The following is a 22,372-nucleotide window of genomic DNA, read 5'->3' as shown; positions in this document are numbered from 1 at the left end:
TCAACACTTACTCTCAACAGTAAGTGTTGAGAGAACTAAGTTCAAGATACTATGTCAGATATAGGGATTTCAGCAGTGAACCTGAGAGACACACAAGACCCCTGTCTTCATGTAGGAACAAAGCTGTACAGACTCAAATGTTACCAGTTATTATAATACTGTGTGGTTAGTGCAAAGACAAGGGACGTTCAGGACCCGGGACTGCATCGAAATGTAGAAAAGGGATATCCAACATAGAACTGGGGAGTCCTAGGAGACGCTTCAGAAAAAAATTTGAAGGATGATGAGGAATTAGGGCATAGGCCAGGCAGCACATTATCAACAAGGAGAATGGAGGCAAGACTGGGTAGACCATGGCCCAGAAGCCAAATGTGGCCCATCGCCTTTATGTGTACATCCTGTGAGCTAAGAATGGGCTTTACATTTTCAAATAGTTGGGGGAGGGGTGTCAAAAGAAGAATATTTCATGGCAAGTGAAAAACCATATGAAATTTGAAGTTCAGCATCCATAAATAAAGTGTTATAGGAACATAGCCACGCTCATTCATTTTTGTATTGTCTTCAGCTGATTTCATGCTATAAGAACAGAATTGAGTAGCTGCAGTAAATATTGTCTGACCCACAAAGCCTAAATATTTTATTTGTGGCCCTTTAAGAAAAGTCTACTGATCCCTGGGGTTTATGGAGCTATTGCATTTATCCCACAGCTCTATAAGAGAAAATGAGTCTGAATATACCATAAACTTGAAGCTCAATAGTGAAAAAACATATGCTTATTTCATTCATATTAAGGAAAACTGGTCATGCACTCCACTGTTCAAAGCAGCACTATTTATAATAGCCAAGACATGGAAGCAACCTAAATGTCCATTGAAGATGAATGGATAAAGAAGATGTGCTACATATTTGCACAATGGAATGTTACTCTGCCTTAAAAAGAAAATATTATAATGCCATTTGTAGCAACATGGATGGATCTAGAGATTATACTAAGTAAAGTAAGTCAGATAGAGAAAGACAGATATATGATATTGCTTATATGTGGAATCTGAAACAATGGTACAAATGGACTTACTTACAGAACAGAAACAGACTCACAGACATAGAAAACAGACGCATGGTTACCGAAGGAAGGAGGAGGGTTGGGGTAAATTGGGAGTCTGGGATTAACATATACACACTGCTGCTGCTGCTGCTAAGTCGCTTCAGTCGTGTCCAACTCTGTGCGATGCTATAGACGGCAGCCTACCAGGCTGCCCCGTCCCTGGGATTCTCCAGGCAAGAACACTGGAGTGGGTTGCCATTTCCTTCTCCAACGCATGAAAGTGAAAAGTGAAAGTGAAGTCTCGCAGTTGTGTCAGACTCTTCGAGACCCCATGGACTGCAGCCTACCAGGCTCCTCCATCCATGGGACTCTCCAGGCAGGAGTACTGGAGTGGGGTGCCATTGCCTTCTCCGATATACACACTACTACATATAAAATAAGTAAACAAGGACTACTGCATAGCACAGGGAACTATAGTCCATATCTTGTAATAACCGATAATGGAAGAGAATCTGAAAAAGAATAGATATATATGTGTGTGTAACTGAATCACTTGGCTGTACACTCGAAACACTGTAATTCAACTATGCTTCGATTAAAAAAGAAAGAAAAAGAAAAACTTGTGTTTGTAAGAGACAGCCCCAGTAGTATTTTGAAAAGCTGTGATGTGGTAAAAGGTTCAGCTGATCTGAGTGCTTCCTGGACATCAGCAATGGGGGATACAGAAGTGGATGGGCTAGGTGGGAACCACTCTTGGAGGAGGGCCAGGAGGGGTGGATTTGGGCATGAGGAGGAGAAGGCAGGCATTTGAAGCCTCAGAAACCAGAACATCACAGCTTGACTGTGGAGCTCTCTGTCTTGACATTTCATGTAAATGTTTTCTCTTTGGTTTGTTTTGATGGCTGGTGGTTGGCGCTGCCTCCTGAAAAGTCTCCAGCCTTTGCAGCCCGTGAACTCTAACTCCAAAGCAGAACTCGAGCAAGCACAGGGCCCTGCCTCTGCTCCACTGCTGCCCTCAGGAAACCAGGGGTGGGGACTATTCACTTTAAGGTGGGGATTATGGAAAAGACTTCCCTGCTGAGTCACTGCCTAAAAATACCTTGGCAAAGCCCTAGCATCAAAATGCAGGAGAAATTCCCCAGAAAATAGCATCTGATACTTTGCAGAGCAGCATTCTCCTAAGTCCAGAAATCTCCTTTGTCCCAGTGCCCCTGAATCACTGTCCACCCAACGGGCATCTCTGGTTTAATTGAAGCCCTTCCCATACTGCACATCCTCTAATCTTACTCTGCAAGTGCCCCTGGAATCCCCCTAAGTCCTTCCCCTCCTTTCCCCGCCCTGTTCCAGAAGGCCATCGTCTTTTGCCAGATTCTGCCCTAGCCCCTATTTGGCTTCCTACTGCCACGACTCCATTCTCCAATGCATCGTCCATCATGTGGCACAGCCCCCAAAACTCAGAACACACCCACAGAACAAATATGGAAAACAAAGAATTTGAAATGAGAAAAACAGTATAGATGGTACATCAAGAACCAGAAAATTTTGAAGATAAACATAACAACAAAAAAGTCAAACTCTATAGATAGCTCAATTGGGAGAAGGCAATAGCCAACATTAGAAAAGAGAAAGGGACTGTAACCACAGATACAGGATTCATACTTTGAAGTTATCATCAAAAAACACAATTAGCCATCTAAATCATCATAGACTATTGCAACCCACTGAAAGCTTTCCAGTACATTTTGTCAAGGGAAGATAATTCTGCTTGGCTTGGCTAAATCCTTAGGCTTGTTTATTGTATCTCAGATTAAGTATCATTTTGGGGTGAAAGCAAAAATACTGGGTTGCCATGCCCTCCTCCCAGGGGATCTTCCAAACCCAGGGATGGAACCCAGGTCTCCTGCATTGCAGGCGGATTCTTTACTGTCTGAGCCACCAGGGAAGCCCCCTAAATCCAGCAGATCATGTCAAAAGCCCCCTGCTGACATGAAAAATGATGAAAAAATGAAACTAAAAATAGATGAAAAAAATACCATCTATTTTTCATTTTTTGGCACTTAACACAATAGAACTATACAGTTTTGTCTCTAAATTTTTGGTTTAATGTCTGTGCCCCATGGTTACAGAACTGGCTCGAATATTACAGTTATAGTTTAAATTTCCAGCATGATTTTTCCTGAGTTTGCTTTTCCTCCAACCTAATGAAATGTCCATATATATATATATATATATATTTTTTTTTTTTTTTTAAATCAAAGACTAAGAACAAGTCAGGAGCTAAGTGACTTCTGAGTTCAATGACTGACCCATCAGAGATTAGCCAAGGCCTCTCAGATGGTCTGCCAAGCCTTGCGTTGTAACACTGATCTTATAATGTGGCACACTTGTCCTTTTCTCACAGAAATATAGGTATGGGAAGTGGATCATATATGGGCAGTATCCAGCCCAGAAGTAACTCAACAAAGACATTTTAAACTTCTTACTTATATGTTTAATGAGAACCATATGTATCTGCAGTAGAACCTACCAAATAAGAGCACCTTTGTTTTCTTCTTTCTAGAGAGGTAATTCGGGGGATCTGACGGTGGAACTGCACACATGACCAATGTAGAAGATCTAGACAAGTACCCTAGGGGTCACGTGGCCCCAAGAGTCGGCTCTGAAGAGCCTCAGGTGACCCTTCTTACTTTGAATGTGTAAATTCTACTCCTCAGTCCTAGGGGGTGGAGCAATCAGACAAGGTGTGTGAAACTCTCCTTCCTCCAGCCCCAAATACTTCACAGGAATCAAAGACTCAACTCCAACCACCCAGGCTGACTTTATAGATGTAGGAGCTCAAGCCTCAGGCAGGTGTTTGGCAACTCCTATAATCACCTCTAGTCCTCCTGGCTGACTGCTCTCATTGCTTTAGCAATAACCCATCTGCATCTTTTGATCCACACAAAGCTAGCTAAAAACAAGAAGAAAAGTCAGTGTGAAGGTAATGCACTTGATTGAACAGGTGCCTGATGGTGAAATGTGATTTATGGTCCTCCCAGAAAGCTCTGTAAATCTGATGCCTGTAACCTGCTCTCATTCCAGTAACATCTTCCCCTGTTGCTTTCCTGTTAAAACACAGCACCTTGATAAATTAACCTGCTGGATGCCAAGGACAGCAGAGACAGACATATGATGCTCCAAACCAAGACAGTGGCTGAGAATGGAGAGCAAGAGACGGGTCTCAGCAATGCTTCTGAAGGAGAGTGGGCATCATTGGTGACTGGAGTGGGAGGTGAGGGAAAGGGAGGGCGAGACAGTCGCCACAGTACCACACTTAGCTGTTCATGGTTGCCCCAGGATCAGCCCTAGTCCTCCATCGTAAACAAGCTCCTGGGGGGATTTCAATCTTTGGAGACTGGTGAGAGTTCAGGCTCGGCTCACTAAACCTCGGTTTATGGGCTGCTGATTTGGAAAGAACAATGGCTCTTTCTTGCCAGCAAGACAAGCGCGTGCAGGCAACTGAGCAAATATTGCACAACAGGTTAAAAGTATCCAATGTCGGTGGGGGTTGTGCCAGTTGAGCAGGGCAGAGAAGAACCTGGGCTGTGTAGCTGCAGTGGGGGAAGGGGGAGGGTGGAAGAAACATCACTGCGCCTGAAATGCCCCAAACAGGGCTGGGCAACCTCCATAGACGAGATTGGGAAAACACCAGGCTGCCATGATGTCAGTCTGTACTCCCTCCCAAAGGGTTCTGAATTAAGTTCAGAGTTGCACAGGACTGTGTTTCCACAGATAAGCAAGAAGTCCTGGCCCTGGCCATTTCTGGAAAGCCAAGGAAGACCATCAGAATCCTTGGATATTGACACGGTACCTAATCCACCACCCCAAGCCTGCCCAGCCAGCTCTGCCATTCTCCATCCCTCATCTGCTTCAAATCGTGCGCCTTGAGCTAGGTCCCATCTTTCTCCCTTAGTCCGCATTCCCCTCCCCGAATATCCTTACATACCTCTTGACTGACCTGCAAGGCCCTAGTCCTAGTTCATGTCCTTTCTCACACAAATGCTCAGCATGCTTCTCTAACCATGCTCCAGGCTCCCAAATTCTGAGTTACGAGCAGAACAAAAGGCTTTTTCTGTTGCAAGCCAGGGATTTTGGAAGCATCTATGCAAGTCCCATAGCTCAACTGGTAGACAAAGGTCCTCTCAGCCAAGCAGGGCACAGGGGCGACGAGGTGAGCACAGCATACCTGTCAAAGGAGGGCCGCTCCCCCGCATCAAAAGCATCTCTCAGCTGCTTCACCAGGTTGTCCTGCCCAGGCAGTCGGAAGATGCCCTCTTCGTTCAGACCATGCTCCAGGATGAACTCGGCACACTTCTCCACCAGGATGGGCACCAGGTGGGGGCCGAACTTCTGCTCATAAGCCACGGTCTCATCCAAGCGCTGGCCAAACACGGCTGGGAAGAGAGAAAGCAGAGCCTGCCAGTTACTCCAATTTCCCTTGGCAGAACTGAGCAGTCAAAGTGATAGGATTTTCTGCAATGATACTGAACAAAATATACAAGACAAACCACATGTCATATTTCCTAGGGCTCTAATAGGGGCTGTCCATTTGAGGCTGTCGGTCAGTCTGTCCGTCTACATTTATAGTATTCAAAAGAACAACTCACTTTCAATGACTGCTTGTTTTGTGCTAGGAATTGTGCTAAATTTGAACACGTTTCCTCACTTAACCTTGACAGCCAACTCCATGAGATAGTATTGTTATACCTGTGTTACTATTAAAGATACGGAGCCTTAGAGGCGCTAATGAACTTGCCAAGGTCAGGTGCCAGGACACAGTACAAGTCAGAATTCACACCCAGGCAGTAAATGCAAGAGAAGCTTTTGAATTCTGCTTGTGTCATTTAGCATTAAAGCATAATAGTCTATCATATGGATGTCTCATACTGTATTAAACCATCGCAGCATTTTAAATAATTTATGTTGTTTACTATGTTCTACTGTTGCTAACACTGCCACAGTGACCATGGTCACTAGCCTAGCAGAGGTCCAGGAATGTATCTAGTTCAATGTATAATTTCTAATTAATTGCTTAATTAACATTTGGATTGGATGAACATTGGTTTTTTCCTCCTTTTGAACTATCTCCTTAGGGCCAATTCTCACATGTAGAATTGCTAGGTCAAGCCGTTTGAACATTTTAATGACTATGGTATGCAAATTGATCTCCAGAAATATTTTTCCGAATTACACTGCCTCCAGCGAAGCATGTGTGGACCAGCTCCACCCAGCCCTGCCAGCATCTGGCTCTATAATTTCCCCACCCCAGCAGTGGAACAAGGTTAGTTTATGAATCAGGACACTGGCTGGCTACCCATTTCCCCACCAGGGCCCCATGCCCTTCCTGTCCTGGAGGTCAGAAGACAGTCACGGTTTCATTTCTGTCCTGCCTGGTTTTCTCTCTGGCATCATTAGGGCTCTGCTACACTGACCACTCCAATCCCTAGGACACTGTGCCCAAAGTCCTTTGGTTTTCCCCATGATTCACTCTCTGGTGAGTCCCCTTTATTTGGTCTCTAATTAATGTGTTTGCCACATGTAAGAGCTGCAGCCATATCTCTGGAATCCGGGTCCTCCTTACTCCCCACTGCCCGAGGCCAAGCTGGACTCCTCCCTTCCCTGCCTCTGCTGTGGTCTCCTTTCCTATAATTGTTCAAAATCCTCCTGCTATTTACCTTTGTAAACAACTGGTCTACCCAAGTATGCTTCCATTTTTAATAGTCACCCACTTCTTCCCCAATTGCCACAGCAGCATTTTTCAAATTATCCCTCAAAGCTCCAGGGGATCCTCATCACCTCAGACCTGCTGGGCTGTTATCTGTTTTACTTACAGCATTCCAGTGAGACTGTCTGCTTAAATATTTCTGTGGGTAAAAATTGAAAACCAGGGCCAGCATCCCTTAGGTCAGCAACTGGACCAGCCCCTAACCTACCTTTCTGGCCTGACTTCCTCCCATGCCCCCAAAGGCACCTCACCCTGATGATCTCAAAGCCCACAGTACTCACCAGACTATACACCCTTGGACAGTCTCTTCTAGCTGCCCAGTCTGCTCATCTCTCTCTTCCCTGTCTACTAAGATTCTGTGTCTTCCTTGAAGTGAAAGTGTTAGTCACTCAGTCGTGTCTGACTCTGCGACCCCATGGACTGTAGCCTACCAGGCTCCTCTGTCCATGGAATTCTCCAGGCAAGAATACTAGAGTGGATTGCCATTTCCTTCTCTAGGGGATCTTCCTGTCCCAGGAATCAAACCCCAGTATCCTGCATTGCAGGGAGATGCTTCACCATTTGAGCCAGAAGGGAAGCCCATGTCTTCCTTGGCTCAACTCAAATACCATCACCTCTGCCAAGACTTCCCTGACCCAGCCTGAGGAACTCCATCCTCACTCAATGCATCCATATCCCTTCTGTACTATCCCAATCCTTTTCTCACTGGGTTACTATCACTTATCTGCCCTGTGCCCTCTGCAAGACTGTAAGCTCCATAATGCCAGGAGTAGGCCAGGAGAATCACCTGCCCTCAGAGCTTCTACTTCTTCTCTTGTCATTCACGTAATCTCTCAGTCCAACTCAACCTGATTTCACCCTTATGTTTAGCATGGGGACAAGGTAGACAGTCAAACAATTTTGCTGAATTACTTAATGAGCTATGCCATCTTTAATCAAGTGCTTTCCACGATTAATGACAATTTGAGCATTTCTGTAGTTTAAACCCTAACAGGGATGCCCTCAGTAAGTGAATCAGCCTCACACTGGCATCTACTGAGTGCCCTGCATGTATCAGCATGAGGCCATGTGGAATGGGTTCTACAGACAAGGGCCTGTAAGAGGTGACTCTCACTTTCAATTAGCCTACTACCACGTTATGAAAATGAAAGGGCCCATGCAAAATGATAAGAAACAATTAGAGGGTGTCAGGAAATATACAGAATTAGTTTTCTACTTGTCTGTGAAAGGAGCTAGATAGATATTTGCACCAAATTGGAAGGAAACGATTAAATGATCTGACTTAAAGCATAGACAATGGGCATTTTAAAAATTCCCTTTGAGAGTTCTAGGGAGGGCACCTTAGACAGAAAAGCAGATGTGTTTCAGAGCAGTTGACATTTGGGCTCAAGGGGCCCACTGGATCACAGTAGAGAAAGATACCCCAAACACAAAGATGTCAGAGCTGTCAAATGTGAGCTCTATTTCTGAAGTCTTGAGGCAGATGATCTGAAATCAAGCTCCTTCTTACACACCTCTGCACAGCCTGTCCATCAGCTTTCCTCCTCATCTGAGTCTCTCAGCCTTGTTCCTGTGTTCATCGTCTCTTCCTCCCATGGTCCACAGTCACGACTTTCAATGTCATTCTCCCCAGGACACGCATTTCCCAACATCCCTTTACCCTCCAGCATCTCCTTGGGTCCAAATTTTCAGCACACCCTTGAGCCTACCACCCATCCCCTCCCCTCTGTCTTAGCAGGTGACCTTGTCTCCTCTTGTCCTTATCTCCCCAAACGGAGAACATCATGAAAGAAACTGTGATCTCTAGTTCCTGCCTTTCCTATCCCCCCTCCTCTGTCCATCTGCCTGTCCTCTCTTGGAGGAAGAAGAGTACCCTGTGCTTTTGTCTAAGATGATGTTTCTTAAATGGGGGTACCCTACTTTTCTGTCTTTTCTAGGACTTCATTCTTCTTTGATATCTTAAATTGAAAGAGCATCTGCATCTAAGTCTTCACCTGTTTATTAAAGAATCATTTCCCACCCCAGCTCTCCTGCAATCAATAAATACTTCCTTTCTTTTCTTCACCAATATGCTTACAGTGAAACATGTATGCTTCTGGAAAGAGTCATCCACCCTCATGGCCTCCATTGTTTCCCTTGTTATTCATGTAACCTCTCAATCTATTTCAATCTGGTATCCTCATCAGCATCTTCCCACCCAATCTATTCTCTAAGATTTCTCATGCCCTCTTAATGGCCAAGTCTGACAAACCTAAACAGCATATTAAAAAGAAGAGACATTACTTTGCCAACAAAGGTCCCTATAGTCAAAGCTATGGTTTTTCCAGTAGTCATGTATGGATGTGAGAGTTGGACCATAAAGAAAGTTGAGCGCTGAAGAATTGATGCTTTTGAACTGTGGTGTTGGAGAAGACTCATGAGAGTCCCTTGGACTGCACAGAGATCAAACCAGTTGATCCTAAAGGAAATCAATCTTGAATATTCATTGGAAGGACTGATGCTGAAGCTGAAGCTCCAATCCTTTGGCTACCTGATGAGAAGAGCTGACTCATTAGAAAAGACCCTGATACTGGGAAAGATTGAAGGCAGGAGGAGAAGGGGATGACAGAGGATGAGATGGTTGGATGGCATCACTGACTCGATGGACATGAGTTTGAGTAGGCTCCAGGAGTTGGTGATGTGACTCTTTGGTCACAAAGAGTCAGACACAACTGAGCCGCTGAACTGAACTGACTTTCATTCATTCCACAATCTGCTGGTCTTCTCTGAAGACCAATGGTATTGATTCTTCTTCCTTCCTCAAGACTTCCTCCCTACGTGGCAATGAAACCATCCACCCTCATTTTAGTCTCATCTCCCTGCAGGCTCCTCTGCAGGTTCCTGTACTTGCCCATCTTCTACCTGCTCCTTCAGTGTGTCATTTCCTAGCATCCCAATTCAGACTTCTCCTCACTCTAGATGTTATCCTTGGGAAAGTTCATACAAGTCCATGCATTTGGATAGCACCCATAAATTGACACAAATCTGCATATCTGGTCCAATCTCTTTCTATAGATATCATCTCTGCCTCTCTCATTTCTTTCTCTCTCTCCTGTATTCCTGTGAACCCAATGTCTGATGGCAGTTCTCCCACTGTCTTCTCCAATCTCACTCTCATCCCACTCCCAACTCTCCCAAGTCACTGCTCCTTCTACAGATTTTCTCACAAGCAATAGCAATTCAGTCAATCATTCAAGCAGTAGGCACTTTCCTAGGCATTGAGAATACAAAGCCGTTATCACAAGGTACTAATTATTGCACATTAGAATGATGTGCAACACCCCTTCCTTCCTTCTTAACAGATCAGGACATTCTCAATTCATTTTAAACTGCCTCTCTTCTCAATCCTCACTTGTACTGCAAACATTATTGTAATGGGTGCTTCTGCAATTCTTTTTTTTGCAAACTCCTTCCACTGGAATTCACAAAATCATTTGGCAAATATAGCTTGAGCATCTGCTGCAGCCCAGACTCTTTGGTAACTGTAGATTATGATAGAAGGGAAACCAGCCTTCCTCTTGAAACTCTGGAGTGAAAGCCCTTCCTCCTCCCCACCGGGAAACCTGATTTTCCTGCAGCCTGAACTCAAATGCCTTCTCCTAAGAGGGACTTGGTTATTCCCTACGTTGTGCTCACGGCACTCCCTGTGTATACCTCCATCACTTCTCATGTCGTCTTATGATGATTTATTTAAGTATCTCTCTTCCACTGGACTGTGGGTTCCTCAGAGGCAGACAGCCTGTCTGGCTCACCATCTATTTTTATCTCCTGGCACAGAGCCTGGCACATGACAGACGTCCTCACAGAGCTGTTACCTGCTGTCTCCCACTCCTCCTGTTCCTCGTCCCTTCTCTCCCAAAGGCACTCTGGTCAGCACTTCCCCAAACTTGCACTTGCCAAGGAAATCAATTTGTTGTTGTTGTTCAGTCACTATGTCTGACTCTTTGTGACCCCATGGACTGGCAGCATGCCAGAGTTTGCTCAGATTCACGTCCATTGAGTCAGTGATGCTATCTAACCATCTTATCCTCTGCTGCCGCTGACTCCTTTTGCCTTTAATCTTTCTCAGCATCAGGATCTTTTCTAGTGAGTTGGGCTCTTCCCATCAGTGGCCAAAGTATTGGAGCTCTAGCATCAATCCTTTCAATGAATCTTCAAGGTTGATTTCCTTTAGGATTAATTGGAAAGGAAATCAATGGTTTCTACATTTTTAAAGTCTGGTGATCAAATTCTCAGTCTTTTTCTGAACTGCTGCATCAGCAACATGTGACACAGCAAATCACCCCTTCCTTCTGGAGACAGTTTCTCACATGGCTTTCGGTTCTCCATTTATTTTACCAGCCTCATTCTCGGCCCCCTTGGATGATTCCTCCTTTCTCCCTGTCCGCTAAAGGTTAATGTCTCAAGCTTTTCCTTCCGCCTTTGCATGTACTTTATAATCTCATGACTTTAAATATCACCTATATGATGAAGACTCCAAACTTTCCAGCTCCAGCCTAGAAATCAGTGCAAGCTAGTCTTACCAACAAGAGATGACCACTGCCTGCTCTGGAGACACCAGGACCCCACAGATCCCTTCTAACACGAGGGCAACCTTGTTTCTTCAGTTTGTCTACATCAGGGTTTGTCACTATTCATGTCACATCACATGTCATGAGTTTGGAGTCCGAAATATCCCTGGAACTTCAAAGACCCAATCCTGAGTTCTACCTACCTCTGAATTCTGGATCCTGATTGCTAGAGTATCCTGAATTCTTTGATCCTGGGTGGACAAAGAATTCAAAGATCCTGCATTCTTTGATCCTGGGTGGACAAGAAATAGCCTAGCTATAAGGGAATAGATGAACTGAGAAATCTAGGGAAACCAGTGAAGGATCAGTGAAGGAGGAAGACAACAGACAGTGGGTTAGAAAGTACTCAAAGACCATTTCCCACCCCACGGATACTAAGAGGAGAAACCCAGCTCCCCTTTCTCTGCCCTCCTAGCTTGCACTCAGCCCTTCAGGGAACTGCCCTTTCTACTCTCTCCAACCACTCGTCCACTCAGAATTGCTCATTACTTTGGACCCGTTACCATTAACAAATGCATTTCCATCTAAACAGGTACAAATCTTAAGTAATTATAATATGCCATATAATTATTAATACATTTAATTAATTAAGCTAATTTTATGACAAACTACCTTAAAAGTTTTCATGTGCTCTTTCATTTAGTCCTCATAAAAATAATAAATTTTAAAAAATTAAAAAAAATAATAAATTAGATATTATTGGCCCATTTTACAGATGAGAAAACTGAGACTCAGGTTACAAATCTGTCCAAGGTCGTATTAATGTTTACCCTGGGATTCTAAAACCAGTATACTTTAATCCTTCTTGTGTAAAGTCAGTGGAATAAAATTGTCCAGGTAAAATTTCAGACATCCAAAAAGCTCAAGGAGACAGAGAAAGGGGTAAACTGTCTAGTCTCCTCTCACAAGCCATCCTTCACTCCTTACTTCTCTAGCTTCCACCCCAGATTTGCTGGAAAACCCCTGAACACTGTATTGATTCTGTTAAGCACAAGTAGGATTAGCTGTCACCTCCTTTTTAATCTCATTCCTCCTTCATCATTGCTCAAACACTCCTGGATTCAGGACAAGAGCCCTCCCACCCGGCCTCCGGTCCAGCCCAGGTCACGGAGAGCCCCCTCTCTGCCTCTCTCTCCCACTCCTGTCCCCAGAGGCTCAGTCCTAGGAGCATCCCCCTCTCAGACAGGAGAGGGAAGGGGAACACTGGGCAAAGCGTCTTTTCGTGGAAGAAGCAAATCACAAAATTGGAAAGAAATACCTTTCTTTTGGAGCTTGGGGGTTTTCTTCCTGAAATTCCAGCAAAAGAACAGTGCCAGGGCAGGAAAGCCACAGCCCAGCTCCCACCGCGGCATCCTGGGGATATGAGGCATGGCGGGGGCCCAGGAATCGTACTTTCTGCAGGGCCAGCCTCAGACCTTCCCTCCTCCACAAGCTGCAGGAACCATTCTCTCTTGTTTCCAGATCAACACATGCTTGTAAACACTGCTCAGGTTCTGACTCCAGCACTGAAACCATGGGATCTGTCGGCACCTGCCCCTGGCCCTCCCTTCCTCCTTCCCACACATCTTCTCCTCCCCACTCACCTTAACACACATGACTCTTGGCTTTTAAAGAGTGAACATAAAGCTGTCAAGGCCCCCGCAATAAAAATAAGTGCCCCCTTTTACTTAGCAGCTAATTGTCAACTGCCATTCAAGGAGTACCAGGGAGGTGCGTTAAAAAAAAAAAAAAAAAAAGAAAGCCCACACACAGCCCTTCCCAGCATCGCTCCATATATCAAAGCCTCTGGCAGGAACACAGGATTTCACTTAGCGCTGATGAAGCCAGCCCACCCTTCCCTAGAAATGAGTTGCACGTGGCTCAGTTGAGCCTTCAGAGAAAAGGATCTTGGAGGTGGGTTGCTGGGTAAAATGAGAAGATTTCCCCCCTCCCACTGAGAAGACTCAGCAAAGAGTGCAGCAAGCCAGCTAGGCGTGCCCAGGAGACTTGAAATGGACTCTTGGCGTCAGGGGGAAGACAGGAAAGGTCAGGGAAGGACTGCCAGGTAGGATCCTGGACAGTGTGATGCTGCCAACCAAGTTCATCCCTCCATGCACTCATAGAAATGGAGGACTCATCTTTGATACCACATTCTCTTCAATTATCAAATTCACTCCCATGTCTGGGCAATGTTACCCCTGAAACATTATGCAAACCTGCTTACTTCTCTCCATCTCCACCTTCCTTACCCTCATCCAAACCACCTTAGCATAAAGACCCAGCTTTAACCAGGCTATCTCCACTGTTCACACCTTCCTCTCACTCCAGAGCCCATTCTCCTTTCTGCCACAGGACCTTTGTACATGCTGTTCCTCTGGCTGAGACACTGTGCCTCTTCCCCCTTCTTTGCCTAGTTGGCCTTTTCTGGCCTTTCAGATAGAAGCTGAATCATCATTAGTTTCCTGAACTTCTTAATAAAGACGTTTTCCCCCCATATGGCATCATGAGACTTATTCTTCATGGTACTTTATGCAATTGTAATTTTACAGGTTTCCTTGGAGTTTTAACTTCTTTTCTGTGTCTTTTTACTAGACTATGAAAGTAGAGACTTGGTCTTTTTTTCTCTCCTCTTTCTCTCTCTCACTGTTGTACCCAGTGCTGGCATAGTGCTTGGTATATGCATGACACATGCTCAAGAAATACTTGTTGAGTAAATAAATATTTGTTGAGTATCTGTCACGTGCTGAGGCCTCAGGGGGAAGGAGGTGAAAGAATTAAAGAAAAGAAACAGAGACCATCCCTTGTAATGTCCCATTTAGCTAGAGAAAAAAGCAGGGCACACGGGGTAACAGTGAATTACAGAAACCACACTCCCTTAGGCAACACTGGGCTGAGGGTTGTGAAATTTTGCTCTGAGGGCTGCAGACACAGTAAGAAATGAGAGAGAAAAAGAACCCAAGGAATAGAACAATTGCATATTTATATGCTCCATGCCTAGTGCTAGCAAACACACAAAGACTCTTAAACTGTGGGACCTGCCCCCAGGCTCTTATATCCTGGTTGGGTGGAACAAAACTGCACACAACCTAGAGCAGTGCTTCTGTGCCCAGCGACGGCTCAGGAAAACCTCAGAGGCCAGCCTCCAGAGGAAGAGGGCAAAGCGGGTCCCCACTGAGGACCGATTTGCAAAGTGGCTAACAGCCTCCTGGGGATGGGCCGGATCCAGGGAAGCAGAGCCGTCTTACTAAAGGGAGGAGATGGTTTGAAGAAAATGCGCAGCTGGGAGTCTGGGGAAGAGTCATTTAAAGTTTAGGTGTGATCACTTCCCTTTCTGTTCTCCTTAATTCTAGAAAACTCTAGAATTGCATCCAGAACTTCCGGGAAAAATTAATCTAACCTTTCCAGACAGACCCTTAGGAAAAGCGTAGTAAAAAAAAGGAGCGGGGAGGAGGAGAGAGATAAACTGGTTGTCTAGGAAGGATCAAGACAGTATGGTACTGGCACAAAGATAGAAATATAGATCAATGGAACAAAATAGAAAACCCAGAGATAAATCCACGCACATATGGGCACCTTATCTTTGACAAAGGAGGCAAGAATATACAATGGATTAAAGACAATCTCTTTAACAAGTGGTGCTGGGAAAACTGGTCAACCACTTGTAAAAGAATGAAACTAGAACACTTTCTAACACCATACACAAAAATAAACTCAAAATGGATTAAAGATCTAAAGGTAAGACCAGAAACTATAAAACTCCTAGAGGAGAACATAGGCAAAACACTCTCCGACATACATCACAGCAGGATTCTCTATGACCCACCTCCCAGAATATTGGAAATAAAAGCAAAAATAAACAAATGGGACCTAGTTAACCTTAAAAGCTTCTGCACAACAAAGGAAACTATTAGCAAGGTGAAAAGGCAGCCTTCAGAATGGGAGAAAATAATATCAAATGAAGCAACTGACAAACAACTAATCTCAAAAATATACAAGCAACTCCTACAGCTCAACTCCAGAAAAATAAATGACCCAATCAAAAAATGGGCCAAAGAACTAAATAGACATTTCTCCAAAGAAGACATACAGATGGCTAACAAACACATGAAAAGATGCTCAACATCACTCATTATCAGAGAAATGCAAATCAAAACCACTATGAGGTACCATTTCACGCCAGTCAGAATGGCTGTGATCCAAAAGTCTACAAGCAATAAATGCTGGAGAGGGTGTGGAGAAAAGGGAACCCTCTTACACTGTTGGTGGGAATGCAAACTAGTACAGCCACTATGGAGAACAGTGTGGAGATTCCTTAAAAAACTGGAAATAGAACTGCTAAGGCAGATCATAAGTGATCCAGCAATCCCACTGCTTGGCATACACACTGAGGAAACCAGAATTGAAAGAGACACGTGTACCCCAATGTTCATCGCAGCACTGTTTATAATAGCCAGGACATGGAAGCAACCTAGATATCCATCAGCAGATGAATGGATAAGAAAGCTGTGGTATATATACACAATGGAGTATTACTCAGCCATTAAAAAGAATACATTTGAATCAGTTCTAATGAGGTGGATGAAACTGGAGCCTATTATACAGAGTGAAGTAAGCCAGAAAGAAAAACACCAATACAGTACACTAACACATATATATGGAATTTAGAAAGATGGTAACAATAACCCTGTGTACGAGACAGCAAAAGAGACACTGATGTATAGAACAGTCTTATGGACTCTGTGGGAGAGGGAGAGGGTGGAAAGATTTGGGAGAATGGCATTGAAACATGTATAATATCATGTATGAAACAAGTCGCCAGTCCAGGTTCAATGCACGATACTGGATGCTTGGGGCTGGTGCACTGGGATGACCCAGAGGGATGGTATGGGGAGGGAGAAGGGAGGAGGGTTCAGAATGGGGAACACAAGTATACCTGTGGCGGATCATTTCGATATTTGGCAAAACCAATACAATATTGTAAAGTTTAAAAATAAAATAAAATTTAAAAAATAAAATAAAAATGAAAAAAAAAGATACTGAATTTATAAATAAAGAATTGATTCAAAATAAAAAAAACACAATGAATGTGTGCAAATACTACCACTGCTTTGTAAATTATAAATATCTTTATTAGCAAGATAAAAAAAAAGAAAAAGCTGGAATACCAAGGTGCACCAAAATGTTGCTTTCCAAGGTGCAATATCATGATTTATAATAAGAAATATATGTTTGCTCTTCCACCCATTTCCTGGCACAGAGTTCCTAAAACTCTTGGAATTTCCTGAGATGAGAGTGATCAAGTGTCTTTTGTTATGTTAAAGAGGTAATTTTTGGATCCTAGCTAAGAATGGGGGCTGGTTGCTAGGGGAACCAACCATGTGACTATTGGTTTGGAACTTTCAGTCTCAGCCTTCTCAGCCTCCCTGGAAGGGGAGAGGGGCTGGCGACTGAATTCAATGACCAGTGACCACTGATTTAATCAATCCTGCCTATGTAATGAAGCCTCCAGAAAAAAACAAACAAAATGGGTTCAGAAAGATGTCAGGTTGCTGAACACAAGGAGGAACTGATAGAAGGGTGCGGGGAGAGGGCTTACCCATACCTTTCCTACACATATCTTCTACTTGTCTGTTCATGAGTTTTGTCCTTTTATAATAAACCAGTAATCTAGTACGTAAACTGGTTTCCTCTGCACTCTGAGCCACTCCAGAAAATTATTAGAACCCAAGGAGGGATTGTTGGAATTTCTAATCTCTAGCTGTTTGGTCACATACATATGGTACAATATGGACTTGTTGAAGGCATATGAAGTGAGTGTGTGCTTGTGGGCAGTCTTGCAGGACTGAGCTCTTAATCTGTGAAACCTGAAGCTATCTCTTGATGAATGCGTGTGTGCTCAGTCACTCAGTCTTATCTGACTCTGCACCCCAAGGACTGTAGCCCACCTGGCTCCTCTGTCCATGGGGTTCTCTAGGCAAGAATACTGGAGTGGGTTGCCATTTCCTCCTCTATGGGATCTTCCCAACCCAGGGATTGAACCCACGTCTCCTGCATCTCCTTCACTGGCAGGCGGACTCTTTACCTTTGTAGATAGTGTCAAAATTGAGTTCAATTGCATAACACCTAGCTCCTGTAGGAGAATTGCTTGAACTTGTGGGGGAACCCTCCCCCTCCCTACAACACATATCCGCCGAAGTTGGTCCCAGAATCAGACACGGTTATAGGCGTGTTCAGAATCAGTTCCAAGGCAGGAAGAGCCATGGGGAAGAAGTTAGGTTTGCGTGGGAACCACGTGGACTATCTTTCCCATCACGGGAGTTAGAAAAGGAACTGGGGCAGGAAGAAGCCTCAGCTCTGCAGAACTGTCATGAGAATGACTTGATGGGAAAAGTGCTTGATATTAAACGGGACGATTGCGGCAGGGCTTGCTGATGTGATATTTGAGCAAGGACTTGAGCAAAGCAAAGGACCAAGTCACACAGCTGTCTGAGAAAGGAGGATTACGGACAGAGAAAGCAGCAAGTGCCAGGGCCCTGAGACAGGACTGTGTCCAGGGTGTTTGGGGAAGAGCACGGAGGCTGGTGAAGCTGGAATGAAATGAGCACTGGAGAGGGTTCTAGAAAACAAGGTTGGAGAGGTCACAGGGATGGGGGCAGATTGTGTACAGGTTCATCCTAACGCTTCTGACTTTTCCTCTGACAGAGAAAGGAAGCTATTGGACTGTGATGAGTAAAGCAGGATCTTGATATGACAGAGTTAACAGGCTTGCTCTTCTGCTCTGTTGAAAACAGACTGTAAGATGGAGAGGCTGAAAGCCTGGAGAGAGTGTGGAGATCAAAGCCGCACTTGGAACAAGACAGTCTGGCATCTCAACTCGGATGGTGGTAGTGAAGGTGGTGAGACGTGATTAGGTTCTGGGTGAAAAAAAGTCATAAGAAGTTTCATGAAGAGCTGGAAAAAGACAGCAGCAGCAGATCTCAGTGTCTTCCCGGTGTTTGAAGGATGTGCCCTGGGGATCCAGTAGACGCAGATGCGCGGCACTTTACAAGGCGAAAGAGGGCCCCCTACAGAGACAGTAGCCTTGCTGCTGCCCCTTGATACCTGGGCCCCTTGGAAAAATCATTTACTTCCTCAGGACTGGACTGTCCTGACTTAAAAACAGGAAAGGCAGATGTCTGACTTGTCCCATGGCCTCAGACTGGACTCTGCTGTCTTCAAATGCCTTCTCATCCTGAGATCTCTGAGTCTGGTTCAACGGAAAACTTTTAAGGGTCTGAGATGCCACATCAAATCCAAACCTTGTTCTCTGAATAAATAAATAGTGCCGTGCTCTTATTTTTCCTCCCCTGGACTTTCCTCTGCCTACAGGACTTATGCTTGACTTGCTTTTGATGGTGGTGGCCTCCAGGTGGGGTGAGGAAGAAATCCCCGTTTGTGTTATGACTGTAGCAGCAGTTCACCCTGACAAGGCGGAGCAGAGCACCACAGGGGGCACGGATGCTGGTCACAGCACAGCCACAGCATTCTGACTCAGAACAGGTACATATTTTAGAAGGCATCTACTACCCTTGTCAGTTTAGTGAAAGCACTGGATCCAGGAAAGAAAACGTCAACCATCTCACAATCCAGGGCAGTAAGGAAGGTCACAGATAAGACCAGCCACCAGCTGGTGAGACACAGCTCACCAGGGTGAGCATCACCGAATAGACATTTAATAAATAAACATCTCATCTCTACTAGATTAGCACCCCCCAAAATGCCATATTTAGGAATTGGGAAATGGTTAATGAAATCACACTTTTTTTTTTTGGTAATAGGTTGCAGCTCTTTGTAGGAGGCAGGCACTCTTGAGTTGGGCTGTCCCATCCAAGTCACTTCTGTTCTCACAGCCCACCCCTCAACCCCCCATGCAGGTCATAGGACAGCATCTCTGCCCCTGATCCTGACCACAGCTGAGCCAGGAGTTTGGAATGGGGCCATGGTAGAGGCTGAGCTCATACTGTTCATAGGGTTCTCCAGGGAAGAATACTGAATGGGTTGCCATTTCCTTACACTTTATCAGAACCCTTCACTATGACCCATCCGTCTTGGGTAGCTCTGCAAGGCATGACTCATAGTTTCATTGAGTAAGGCAAGTGCCTTCGCCACAAGGCTGTGATCCATGAAAGGGAATGAACTCAGCCTCTGCTGCCACCCCATTCATTGGAAGCACTGTTGCTGAAACTGAAGCTCCGATATTTTGGCCACCTGATGTGAAGAGCCGACTCATTAGAAAGGACCCTGATGCTGGGAAAGATTGAAGGCAAAAGGAGAAAGGGGCGACAGAGGATGAGATGGTTAGATAGTACCACTGACTCAATGAACATGAATTTGAGCAAACTCCGGGAAATACTGGAGGACAGATGAGCCTGGTGTACTGCAGGTCCATGGGGGTCGCAAAGAGCTGGACAGGACTTAGTGACTGAACAACAAGAGGTTGAGCTCAATCTCCACTGGTAGTTAAGGGAGAAATACAGGAAAGCTGGAGCTAGCACAGCAGTATTTGGGACTGGCATGAGTGGTAGAGGGCTGTTAACTAGATGAAAACAGACAAGCAGGCAGAGAAAAACAGAATGAACAGCTGCATGGCCCCTCAGAAACAAACAGGATAAGCTAATGCTGATCAGTTCTCAGTCTCAGCTCCTTGAGTCCTCCTGGAAGTTCCTGCCCTTGGTTTCCTGAAGAAGTGACTACAGATGCCCAGTGCGTCCCTCTTTCTTGTTTAACATCATTTGCATACATCTTTCCAATTAAGATTATACAACCATTTTGGAAAATTAAGCTAGAAAATAAAAGGCATTGAATTGCATATAACCTATGTTTATCATCCTGGGGAAGAAGTGTGTATATATGAACACTGGCTGAAAGGAAAATATAAAAATATCTTCGGTAGCCTTATGGGTGGTTATTTTCCTATATTTTTTCAAATGTCCACAAAATTGTTAAGGTGCTCATCATTTTTGAAAGAAATAATTGGGCAATTAAAAAATACATAATATTTGAGTTGTAAAAGCACCCCCTCCAATGATTTATAAATTAACAGGCAGCATAACTGATAAATAATCATGTATTACACAGTTATCCTGAAGTTGACAAAAATGAGTGTCTTCTTAAAAAAGTTGAATACACTCATTTGTGTTATGTGGTCTCTTGAGATCATGTCCACATCAGTTCTTTCATATTTTTTAATGACATGAAAAATCACATACTGGATTCACCTGTTTATTAATTTCATTTTTTTTCACATTAGTTATTCACAGGCAGGGCTCCTGGTGGACACAACATCAAGTATGTCAGAGAGCTCAAATACTCAGGCTTGTAACCTTGAACTTGAGCTTGTACACTCAAATACTTGTAAGCCAGAAAAGTGTTCAGTTCTGAATTCATTGCATACCTATTACACTAGACACAAATCCAGAACCTCTCCCCAGTCTGACCCCCACAGCAACTTTCCTTTCCTGTGCTGATCAGCCTTAATTATGCTTTTAGCATAGATCCTGCCATCAACGCTTTTAGGTTCCGAAGTCCCTATAACTGGGCAGACTCTTGGTACCGCTGAAGGTTAGTGCTGCTGGAGACTGGCATCAGCTGCTCCAATCCATTCATTTTACAGACAAAAGCACTGTGTCCAGAGAGGAGAAAGGACCACTTCAGGGCATCACACACATTTGTCGATGAGTGCAAACACAGATCTTTCCAGCCAATCTAGAGTTGGCTTTGATATCACTGGGGGAGGGAAGTTAGAGCCTTGGCAATGAGCACGGCCTCAGAGTTGTCCCCTCGTGGTCTTCTTTGAACACTGTTCCAGGAAAGATCATGTCTGAAACTACTTCCTTCCCATCTCTGAGATGTCACAGACACCTGTTCAGAAAAGCCTGCAGGGGTCCTTACCTCCAGAGGGCGTGCCAGAGACTCTCCTAAGGAATTTAACCCACTCCTCCATTTCCGCCTGGGAGCTGGCCATGAGGACATAGGAATCCTGTCCTGTACGACTCTGGTCACATGAGGCTGGAGGAAGAAGTAACATTAATGAAGGTCTTACATTTGCCAGGGAGTAGAGCAAGGGGCAGCAAGGGGGCAGTCAAGCCTGAATTGCTTCTTTGGTCCAATTAAACAATCAGTCAAACAACACAAAAGCATCTACTTATTCCCAGAAGAACTGAATATCCATGCACCTTTGCTGTTTTTGCTGAAACTCCCAATTCTATAGATGAATCACTAAACCCAGTGGTTGACAATTGAGTTGATTTGGGTTGAGATCTGCTCCCTTGAATGACAGAAGCCATTTCCTACCAAAAGTAAGAGGAAGTGCGAGGGGCAATGTCAGTACTAGAGGAGACAGGCTCAGCCCGTACAAGTTTTGAAGACTTCAGTCTATCACGCCAGTCATGGATACTTTCTTCGGCTACCCTGAGCTCAGCTGTGGGTGTGGGAAAGGAAACAGCAACTCAGGAGGGAGGGACAGTGAGCACACAGGTGTCTCTCTTGTGAATCAGTGCTTCTTGTTCAGGATTACTGCTCTCCTGCCTGCACGAGACATTGCAAACAGTGGCTATTGATACATAGTTGACAGACCAATGAAGTCTGTTTTCACTTTAAACCCAATATTATAGACATACATCTGTAGTATGTCCTGGGTTGGAGTTCTCAAGTGGACAAAAGGGTAGAGGAAATGACGAGGGGGCAGAGTAGGGACCGGAAACCGAAACAAAGAATGAGAGAAAGTGACAGAGACAAGTAGGGAGAGAGAAGGAGAGGCGTAGAGAGGGAACCCGTCAAACATAGGTCTTAAAAACAGCAAGAAAATAAGGGCAACGACAAGATACTATTAAATCTCAAATTGTTCTAGGGGATATCAACCCATTCTTTTCAAAATATCAGGGCATTTCCTTCAAAAAGAGTTTGTTCTACTACCATATGACCCAGAAATTCCAC

General features: G+C 44.5%; 1 protein-coding gene across 7 annotated transcripts in view; it reads right to left on the bottom strand.

Moving 5' to 3' along the window:
• ARHGAP25 (Rho GTPase activating protein 25) overlaps positions 1-22,372 on the bottom strand; it is a 92,335-nt gene that overhangs the window by 12,929 nt on the left and 57,034 nt on the right. For 5 of the 7 annotated variants that reach the window (XM_070798903.1, XM_070798901.1, XM_019970423.2 and 2 more), the window contains exons 4-5: positions 21,329-21,445; positions 5,271-5,478 (exon numbers count right to left, since the gene is read on the bottom strand). In XM_070798903.1, the coding sequence (XP_070655004.1) occupies positions 5,271-5,478; positions 21,329-21,445 (325 nt within the window). The remainder of the gene's footprint in view (positions 1-5,270; positions 5,479-21,328; positions 21,446-22,372) is intronic. The other 2 variants (XM_070798902.1, XM_019970424.2) reach the window with 1 other exon arrangement.

This window comes from Bos indicus, chromosome 11, assembly GCF_029378745.1.
Source record: "Bos indicus isolate NIAB-ARS_2022 breed Sahiwal x Tharparkar chromosome 11, NIAB-ARS_B.indTharparkar_mat_pri_1.0, whole genome shotgun sequence".
In the NCBI taxonomy this organism is placed as follows: Eukaryota; Metazoa; Chordata; class Mammalia; order Artiodactyla; family Bovidae; genus Bos; species Bos indicus.
This window is presented reverse-complemented; position numbering and strand designations above follow the sequence as displayed.